The sequence below is a fragment of the Erythranthe guttata genome, chromosome 5 (assembly GCF_056151865.1).
Source record: "Erythranthe guttata isolate IM_541 chromosome 5, IM_541, whole genome shotgun sequence".
Classification (NCBI taxonomy): domain Eukaryota; kingdom Viridiplantae; phylum Streptophyta; class Magnoliopsida; order Lamiales; family Phrymaceae; genus Erythranthe; species Erythranthe guttata.
This window is the reverse complement of record NC_142537.1, coordinates 4238766-4249166: the sequence shown is the minus strand read 5'-3', so window position 1 is coordinate 4249166 and position 10401 is coordinate 4238766. Positions and strand designations below refer to the sequence as shown.

General features: G+C 33.9%; 2 protein-coding genes across 3 annotated transcripts; both read right to left on the bottom strand.

The window, feature by feature from the left end:
• Positions 1–4747: 4747 nt before the first annotated feature.
• LOC105962343 (Ku70-binding family protein) lies at positions 4748–7428 on the bottom strand. Of its 2 annotated transcripts, XR_016031381.1 has the most exons (7): positions 7244–7376; positions 6827–7068; positions 6618–6739; positions 6324–6461; positions 6114–6197; positions 4978–5413; positions 4748–4910 (listed from the first exon to the last, which is right to left on the bottom strand). XR_016031381.1 is itself a non-coding variant. In XM_088818667.1 (6 exons), exons 2-6 carry the CDS (start codon positions 6942–6944, stop codon positions 5279–5281), a joined length of 597 nt encoding a protein of 198 aa, XP_088674793.1. In that variant the 5' UTR covers positions 6945–7068; positions 7244–7428; the 3' UTR covers positions 4748–5278. The 2 variants fall into 2 exon arrangements, 1 of the variants encoding a protein (XP_088674793.1); XM_088818667.1 differs by having other exon boundaries at positions 4748–5413; positions 7244–7428.
• A 243-nt stretch (positions 7429–7671) lies between these two features.
• Positions 7672–9943, bottom strand: LOC105962342 (LRR receptor-like serine/threonine-protein kinase HSL2). Its single transcript, XM_012986638.2, has 2 exons — positions 8274–9943; positions 7672–8178 (listed from the first exon to the last, which is right to left on the bottom strand). Exons 1-2 carry the CDS (start codon positions 9910–9912, stop codon positions 7814–7816), a joined length of 2004 nt encoding a protein of 667 aa, XP_012842092.2. The 5' UTR covers positions 9913–9943; the 3' UTR covers positions 7672–7813.
• Between the last annotated feature and the right edge of the window lie 458 nt (positions 9944–10401).

Genomic DNA, 10401 nt, shown 5'->3' with positions numbered 1-10401 from the left:
ACAAATCTCAATAATGGCTACCTAAGAGATTAACTATATTCCTATGTTAACACCACAAAGGCTCTTCTACCACAGTTCTAATTATTAACCCGATCTTCCGATTCATGCGATTAACAATAACATAAAAGCACATAAGTTGATCAAGTTCATGCACTTAATAAAACAAGTAGAAGAAATAATCCGGAATTAAAACTTGCATAAAATCATAGAATTAGGTTCATAAATCCCACATAGGGTTTCAAATAAAATCCTAGAAACTAAAGACGTAGCTACTCGTGATTCTTATGATAAAGAAAATAAAATAAATAAATTAAATAAGAAAAAATATGCTTGAGTCTTCGTTGATCTTCGTTCCTCGCGTTTTGTGGTGTAAAATTCCGTGCTTATGGTGTAGAGACTTGTTGCTTTTATAGCCTTTTCTTGATAAGGAAGTAGTGGAAACCTAATAGGAATCAATTTCCGCCACTTTCCCCCATAAGTATTTGTTCTTCAATTTTCGCCATGTTGGAGTCCGAATTTTGGAATGTTGCGTAAATAAGAATTGTAGCCCTTGAAATTAGCTTTCTAATGCCGACAAAATCAGCTGATTTGGAGTTTGTATGAGAGAGATATGCTTGAAATGGTGGACACTGCCAAAGCTGTGGCGAGATTCCTTCTTCCAGTTTGATTTATTTCCTTATTTGCAACTTTTTCCTTTCTTTTTGATCTTTTTTCCTTCATGGACACATAATTCTCGTTTTCACATATAAAACACAAAATCAATCAATTAAAGCACAAATATAATTAAATCTAAACAAAAGATCCACGTAAAGTAAACGTATTGAGCGTAAAATCTACACTCAACAGTGATCAAGTTCATGCACTTAATAAAACAAGTAGAATAAATAATTCGGAATTAAAACTTGCATAAAATCATAAAAAAGGGTTCATAAATCCCACATAGGGTTCAAAATAAAATCCTAGAAATAAGAAAATTAGCTACTCATGATTAAAGGAAAAACACAAATAAAATAAGTCATAAACGATAAATCTATGCTTAGAGTCTTCGAAATCTTCGTCTTCGTTATTGCTTTGTTGCTCTTGAAATTGCGTAAAAAGATCCCCAATTGTGTGCTTGGCTTGGTCTTATATAGGGTGGAAAATTTGGAGTAGAATGTAGTTTCCTTGTGCAATTATGATTCTTTTACTGCGCATTTTCGAAATCTCGGACGGCCGTCCCGAATTTTGTACTAAAACTCGGACGGACGTCCCAAAACCGGAGGCTGCTTCTGCCTATCAGACAGCCGTCCCATGCTATATTTCTTCAGATTTTTGATTTATTCACCTTTGGCCCATATTTTCTCCAAAATTGCAGTTTTTACCCCATACTTTTCCAATTCTTCAATTTGTACCTAAAATACAATAAATCAACTTTTTAAGCACCAATTTTCGTCAAAACACACCAAAAGCTCCATTAAAAGGTACGATAAAGTATAAAAATATACACTTAACAATATGTTAGAAGTTGGTTAAGAAAAAAATATGTTAGAGGTCACTCAAATCAAACTTAATTAGAGGTGGGATCCAAAATTACAAATAGAAAAAAAATATGATGAAAACAAATATGTTAGAAGTCACTCAAACCAAACTTAATTTTTTAAATACATCCTTATTTTAAAAACAAAAAAACATGGCTTATACCCTTATCTTTTATTTATCCTTAATTTGCCCTTATACCCTAAATTCGTAACCTTTATACTCACGTTTCTCCCTCATATATATTTATTTTATTTATACTTTTTATTTCTCTCTTTCTTTTACTTTTAATGAAAAGCACTAAATGTGATTTTCAACATGCAATCAATTGGTTGTATATGAATTCCACTTCCCGATCGTTGTGCATTCTTATTTTGCAACTTTTATATTTATTTACTTTGCTTTTATTTTTTAGTATTTTAAAAACAATATTAGCAAAAGAAGAACTATTAATCACCATTAGTGAAAGATTACAACATAGAATCAAATAGCTTCTTCCTTTTGGAAAGGGGTAGTAATTATTTGATCCTTTAGGTCCCTTTTCAATATATTCTAATTATGAACACATAATATGCTAATTATGCTTACTCTTTTCTGCACTGTGTTCTTTTATATATGTCAAAATTAAAAAGAGAATATTATATATATTGTCATATTTTTCATATATTCCGAAGCTAATTAGGAATATATGAAAGAAAAAAAAGAAGAATAATTTGATATTGGTCAATTTGCTCTCCAACAACTAAGGGATGCCCATATCTTTTGTGTCGGCTTGAGTTTTTGACAATTATTTAATATATGACATTATTATGGGAAACTGAAATGTTAAATGTGGTTTTAATTTTACTAATGTGGTTTTGATTTCGATCCTGATTTTGACATATTTCTATTTTGATTTTGGCAAAATTCAAAACACGAAAACTGTAGTTCTTTTAGTTAGCTTTCTAATCCAACTTAAATCCGCTAGATTGGATGTCATGTGACAAAGTTATGCATGAGTGAGTCACATTTTGAATTTTAGATACCTCAATACATCAAAGTTGTGGGCAGTATCCATTAATTCATGTATATCTTTCTCGTGCGACATCCAATTTTGGTGATTCAAGTTGGATTAGAAAACTAATTCAGAATACTACAAATTCTATTTTTCGAGTTTCACAAAATTTGGAATTAAAAATGATCAAAATCACGTTTGAAATCGTAACGGTATTATTAAAGCTCGAACGACATTTATCACATCCCTATGGGAAATTAATCTTTTTCAAGTTAATTTATAACTTTTGAGATATGAAAAAAATCCTATAACAAAATTAAAAATCATATTGGTTTTTTTTTCTTTCACCAATTACAATAAAAGAACCACCAATCGAATAAGTTAATGATAAGTTTATGTTCTTTTTTTTTTAGAGAAACTATAGTTTGTAAGTAATTTCATTGTGAATTTTCTTCCGCACTTTGTACGGTTGAAACTAGGTTGGATGGTAGAAGAAAAAATAAGAATTTAATTTGTTCTTTTGTACTCTGAAAAAGAAAACCAATAAAAAAAAATTGCCTTGGTTAAGTTTTAAAAATTCAATTCCGGATGCATTGTGAATGAATTATTGTGTTTCGATGGTGCAAAATGTAATTATTTTTTTCAAGAGTGCAAAGCTCCAAAATTAGGCCAAAGTGGAATTAAGCCGAGCAAAAGCCGATATAACAAACACCTAAAAACAGATTATGAAAAAAAATCAGAAAGTATTTCTAAATTTTTTTGCAAACACCACCTTATAAATACATTTTCCAATTCTTAATCGCAATTCCAAAATGTATATAAAGCGACGCCGTCACAGACACCAAAGTTTCCTCTAAACATACTTTTAAATCGATGAATGGAGATTCGATATCATGAATAAAATAAGAAAAGTGAATCATTTAAGGAAAGTTAGTGATTATAATTGATAATTAAAAAATTAAAATATCACTAACCACCATTAGTGCTTAGCCACGTAAATATATATATATATATATATATATATATATATATATATATATATATATATATATATACATAGCCTGTAAGATTGGAATAATGTACATCACACGATGAAAGTCAATCAAGTATTAGTAATTCAATAATCATTTGTTAAGAGAGATAGTCATATTGACTATTCATTATTACAATTAATAATTAAGATAATTAAACAATTAAAAATTAAATGCATGGTATTTGTCAACAACCTTTCTTGTGTTGTGGGGTGATACATACAACAATACATACAGTGATTCAGAGTGTTGTAATTTGAACACTTCTTACATATACAACTTTGAATGCATCCATTGCTCAGTTCTTGTGCTGGACTCTACTGAGGGGAATAAGTAATTGTTGCAAAAGAAATAAAAGTTGCTTTGACTTTACATTTTGATTTTTTTAAATTCGTTGACCAAGTCAACAATAACAATATATCTGCGCAAATTCCAATTTTACATTGTTGGGTAAATTACGGTCACCCCATGAGAAAAGGTCGAATTTCGAAAAAATTCTCTTGTATTTTGGGTAATTACAACTACCCTTTTCAAATATGAATCATTTTACATGTCCATCATTGCGATGTCAAATTTAATGGAATCTTCTAAATTATGTAAAATATTCTCCAATTTGTACCCATTTTACCCTCTTCGAGCACCACATTTTAAAACAAGATGATCATAAGATGTGTCTATTGACTTGTAAATATCAGATTGTGGTGCATCAGAAATTGCATTTTTACACAAAACGAGTACAAATTAAAGAACATTACACAGTATGTAGAAGATTTTGTGGAATCAGACAATCAGACACAATAAGGGTGGACGTGTAAGAAGAATAGTTGAGAAGGGTAGATGTAATTACCCAAACATGAAGGAGTTTTTTGTATTTTGAACCTTACTTCAGGGGTGGTTGTAATTTATCCAACATTGTAATAGTAAGATTTCTTATTTATTCGGAAGTAAATGTAATTTTACAAACAAGACCGATATATTTCGAAATACCTACTTAAGTGTTGGTAATTTATCCAACATTGTAATAGTAAGCTTTCTTATTTATTCGGAAGCAAATGTAATTTTACGAACAAGACCGATAGTTATTTATCCTAGTATAAAAGTTTATTGTTTGTTAATGAGAATCCTAAACTTAATTGCTGCAAAATAAAAGATGCCTATCTTCCTGCACAATTATCATCTGCCAGAAAAAAATAAAGTAAAAAGAAAGTTTAACAGGAAGTTATGTTCACGTTACTATCATACATCTTTCTCATGAATCTTATACAAACTGGAGTTTCAAAAATCTGTTAAGTCGATTAAAAACGTGCAAAACAGAAAGAAAAAAGAAATCGATCGGAAGTAAGTTTAGCGAAAAATATCACAGAGACGTTCTGTTTTTACGAGGAACAAAACGATGAAGGAACATTTGAGACTTGAAGCCTCGATATTCATTTGCACCTCCGAAACATTTCACAAGCATTTACCATCCGCCAACATCATTTTATAACATATAACAAAGCTAAATATAATAAACCACATTATTGTAAATTAAAAATTAACCGAGCTTCGACTCAAACAATTTTGAGATTAACCTTTACGACATTACCTTTTAGCGGAGGGCATCAATATCAGTAAAGATGCTATGTGAATCAAATAGGCAAATGGATATTTTCTTTATGGGGCAAAAAGATATGAATTTGAAAACGAAAAAAAGCAGGATGAAAACTTTTATCCATCCGAAAAATCAATGTATTTTGATTCAAGGAGCTCTGTCGAAGGGTTTTGTGTCATTATAGCAAATGTCCCAAACAGCTTCCATGGCATCCTTAGATGCTTCTTCCGAGCAGTACGGATTTGCGGTCACTGATTTCATTACTCTTCGCCTCACACAGTCCTTCACCATAAGATTACACACACATCTTTTTCAGGCATCAACTTAACAATAAAAGGATTAAACTTGCATGCCCATTAAAACAAAAAAAAAAAAAAAAAAAAGAGAGAGAGAGACGAATAGAAAAATGAACATGATTTTGTTAATGAGTCCTTTGGAAAAAGAATGATATAATCCCAGAATTAAGCATGAAAATCTTGCAACTCGACTTTATGAAATATACAAGACTTTAAGATTACCTACTCATTTTGCAAACATACAATTTTTAGCATATGAGAATACAGGACCCCGTATTCAACGGGATCTAAAACATGAGATACAGAAACCCCATTTTCCAATTCCCGCACATGCATCATCCAGAGATGACAAATAAATGAAATATTAAAAATAGAAACACGTAAAGACCATATACGTACCCACAATATAGTAGATTCGTTGGCTGTTTCATGTTTTGTCTATTATTTCACTATTATGGTTAACAAGATTGATCGACCGCCACAATCTCTAAATAACAGTTAGTGCTTAATTAAAAGTTTGTTGTTTTACAACTACAACACCTCCCTAAAATGACGCTGACTGTTTTTCAAAATTAAAATAATAATGATGGTTAAAATCAGTCAGTTTGATCACAACAAAAATGCCACACCTTGTGAAACAAAATGAAAGACCGCGACAACGAGAAATTAACGAGATAGAAACTCACTTGTTCGTGACCTCTCATCTGCATAAAACCGCGAAGCAACTCCCTTTTAAAATGGCAATCACCACTTAGATGACCAGCTCGAATCTGCTCCGTAAACAGTAGAACAATAAACCCATGCCATATTTAAAAATAAATAAAATAAATTAAAGTGGTACATGAAATCAAGAAATACGTAATAGAAAATAGTCGGTTTTGAAAGCAGAGTATAACCTCACTGCAAGCATGGTGCGCACAGTTAGACCAGTTCAAATTGGCGCCACGGCATTCGTCATACGCATGAATTAGCTCGTGAATCACCACTTGAGTTACCTCATCTTGAATTTGCAAGTGGTTACTACACACGATTATCTAAACCGAAACCACAAAAAACAAAAGAATATTATGAACTATAAATGCTCGGTTTTTATCAAAGTCAAAATTCTTTCCTTTCCACAAACACACGTTAAAGACTGATTATCCAATACTTATTCGAGCTTGCAATTGAAAAGGAAAAGACTTATTTACCCCTTGGCCCTTGAGATATCCACCAGCAGTAGCACCCGTGCAATTGGTGGCCTTTATGAAATTGCTTGCAATACTGCAACCGGATTTCTCGAGCTGCTCCTTTAGAAATTTCACCGTGGGAGCTGTGATTTATATCGAGTTTGAGTATCGAAACCCTAAATATCGGAGCTGATAAATAACAGAAAAAAATAAATTCAAAAAAATAATACTTCTGAGACTTCTCTGGATCATATTCTGGCATTCATCCACCGTCATGCCGCCGCCCTGGACGGAGGAAGTTGATCCGCCGCCACCAGATCTTGGATTTGAAGCAGAATCATTCTCCATTAGTTCCTGAATGTATTAAACTTGATTTCGGAATTATCGAAACTGCCGGATTTTTTTATTGTCAATTCATCCACAAGGTATGAACTCTGCTTCTTCAAATGCCAGATTGATTTAGGGTTTATTTCTGATTGAAATTAAGAAAAGAAAAAAATACCATTTCGGACAAGTTAACTTTAAAACAGATAAAAATGTATTCAATTTAAACTGTTATCGAAATAATTATGGATTTTTTTACCATATGATTATTTGAATCGAAATCAACGAGTGCAGTCCAATGAAATGGAGATAACCGATCATACCTGAATATTCCGACGGGCGGCGGAGACGGCGGTTGTGCAGCCGGCCGTGAAGTGTGGGTTTATATCTGTAGCTTCAGGCAATTTTATGGCCCAGAGAAGAAGAAAACGGAAATAAGGGTTTCTCTGGGTTTATTAGTACATAATAATTAATAAACATTAATATTAATATTCGGAAATTTCGGAATTATTTTGGTTTGGAATTGGGACCATTTTTAAGATTTTATATAAATTTCCGATTTCGGTCAGATGCATTTCGGAAAATTCAGAAATCGAAATTTCGAAAATCGGACATGAAAAATTCGTTTCGAAATCAGAATTTTTCGGATCCTAATTTGTGGACATCGGAAATTCAGTTCCAATTTCCACAATTTTTTTTATTTTTTTTAAAATAACATTCCAACAAAATTCACAGAGTGCAACATATACTAATAGCGCCAACGTGTTATTTATAAATGTGTTTGAAATTTGAATATGTGAAGAAACAACTGCACAATAACAAGAACTAATCAAGTTCACTAATAAACACAACTTCTTAGGAACATAAATAACTCCATAAAACTTAATAACTCATTACATATGCATGAGGTGCGAGATAGATATGCTGCGTAAAGGCATTGGAAGTGGTGGCCCGCGAACATCAAGTTCGTCACAAACTCGACTCATCGACGGTCGAGACTTTGGGTCTGAACTCACACATGTTAGTGCTATTCTCACTACACGAACTACATCCCTTGCCGCCTTTAGATCTTCATCATCTGGAGACGGTAGCCTCTTATCCAACAAGTCTTGGAGCATTAAGTTTTCGGAATTTCTTTCGGACACGAACACGGATGTAAGAAATTCCCCCGGATGACTTCCAAACATGGTTTCCAACGCCACCACTCCGAAGCTGTAGACATCGCATTTTTCCGTAACAGCCATGGTATATGCCAATTCTACCAAAATGAAAAAAAAAATCAAGAGATTAAATTTTTTAAATTCCTAATAGAAATAAATAAATTAATTTTCTTATGTATATATATTTGTAGACCAGGTGCAATGTAGCCGTGAGTGCCGGCAATTAGAGTATGATTGGAAGAATCGGGATCCAACAACCTAGCGGTGCCGAAATCAGACACAAAAGCTTCGAGCTTCGAACTGAGAAGTACGTTGCTTGTGGAGATGTCCCTATGCAAAATTGGTGGGCTGCAATCATGATGCATGTAAGAAAGAGCGCGTGCAATTCCCTCCACGATATTTACTCTCTTTGCCCAATTTAGCTCTACAGCTTCGTTTGAGTCCCTCAAGACATAAAATAGGCTGCCCATTTCCATGTACTCATAGATGAGAAACATGCAGCGCTTGTGTAGGCAAAACCCGAAAAGCTTCACTATGTTCCGGTGTCGTATTTCGGACAGAACTTTGGCCTCATTCTTAAAACACGCGTCGAAAATTGGATTCTCTCCTTCGAATCTGTGGAGCTTTTTTACCGCAACCACTTTTCCCGTTGGCAGTTGTGCTCTGTAGACACTGCCGTAGCCTCCACTTCCGATGCAGTGAGTGAAGTCGAAATCTTGTGTTGCTTCGATGATGTCTTTGTATGCGATCTTACCGTCGTAATTCCATATTTTGAAAATGTCTCCGTGTTTGAGATCGGGCTTCACTGGGGTTGTCTTCTTTCCCTTGAAGTAGTAATAGATGAATACGATGAACATAGCGGAATAAAGGCAGCCAAAGAAAAGAGCAAGTGGGAGTATTACTCTCGTATCTAATGCACGTGTTGTGGAGTCTCTAGGGGGAAGTAATCGGTCGTTGCCAAGAAATGAGCCTTCTGGCAATGCATACCAAACCCCAAATGGAACTCGACCCTCTAAATCATTGTAGGATAAGTTGATGTTTCTCAAATTGGAAAGAGATTTAGGGACTGTACCATAGAGGTTGTTGTGGGAAAGATCGATGCTCAGTGAATGTGCATTAGCATAATATCCAAGGTCAAATGGTATCTGTTCGGAAATTAGGTTGCCACTTAAGTCGATCGTTTTGATTGAAGGAAGTTTTGAAATCCCTGCTTCAAAGAAACCTTTCAGCTGATTATCGTTCAATTTCAAAGATTCCAATCTTGTCAATCGGCCCAAGGTGGAAGGCAAAGAGCCATTAATCCAATAGTTGTTGCTCAAATCAAGAGCAACCAAGCTCGTAAGATTTCCTATTCCGGATGGAATGGCACCACCAAAGAAGTTATATGAAATGTCGAGGTACTGTAAGTTGGTGAGATTTGAGAGGGAAAAAGGCACATTGCCTGTGAGATCATTGCGCGAAAAATTGAGATAAGTTAGTTTGGAAAGAGCACCTATTTCGGGTGGGATGCCTCCAGTGAGCCACATTCCACTGAGATCGATTCTCGCAATGTTTCGAAAAGCAAGTAGATCCAACTCACCAAGTTGATGATAGTACATATCATGCCGGCTTATCTCTGCGACATAGCCCGCATCGTCACAAGTTATGCCGTCCCACGTGCAATATTGATCAGAGGTAATGTTTCCAGTATTAATATATTTGTTTGACCACCAACCACTCGCAACCAAAGCGTCCGATTCTCCATCGTTCGCCGCGGCACACTTCGCTGCTGCTATAATGATAGCAATGCAAAACGCTACACTCCTGCTGGAATTCATTGAACATACACACATATAATAAATATATAGAAAAAAAATAAAAACTCCAATCAACCAGATCATAATATTTTGCATATGCTAGCTTATATGTAGATTTATTTATTTTGTAAGTCAATCAGTGGGTCATAATTTGAACACACAAGGTCAATGTGTTTACTTGGAAGTCCTCACACTGCCCCAATCTACAAGGATGCATCAAACTCATTAATCTAAATAGACTATTATAAACTCCATCGACTTGACCATGACTTACTTTTACAAGTCATTAATTTGAAAATGTCATATCTAACCAATTACACCTATTTCAATTTGTATGATTATTGTTTTGGGTAAATAGCATTTAGCCTTCTTGTGGTTTTCATGTTTTGCACTTTACTCTCTTCTGATATCAATTTTGTCATTTTACCCTCTTGTGGTTGACAAGTTGTAGCGACCGTATGATAAACGGTTAAAGTTACAGATTCCTTACTTTTATATTTGACTATAGTAATATTCCTTTAATAA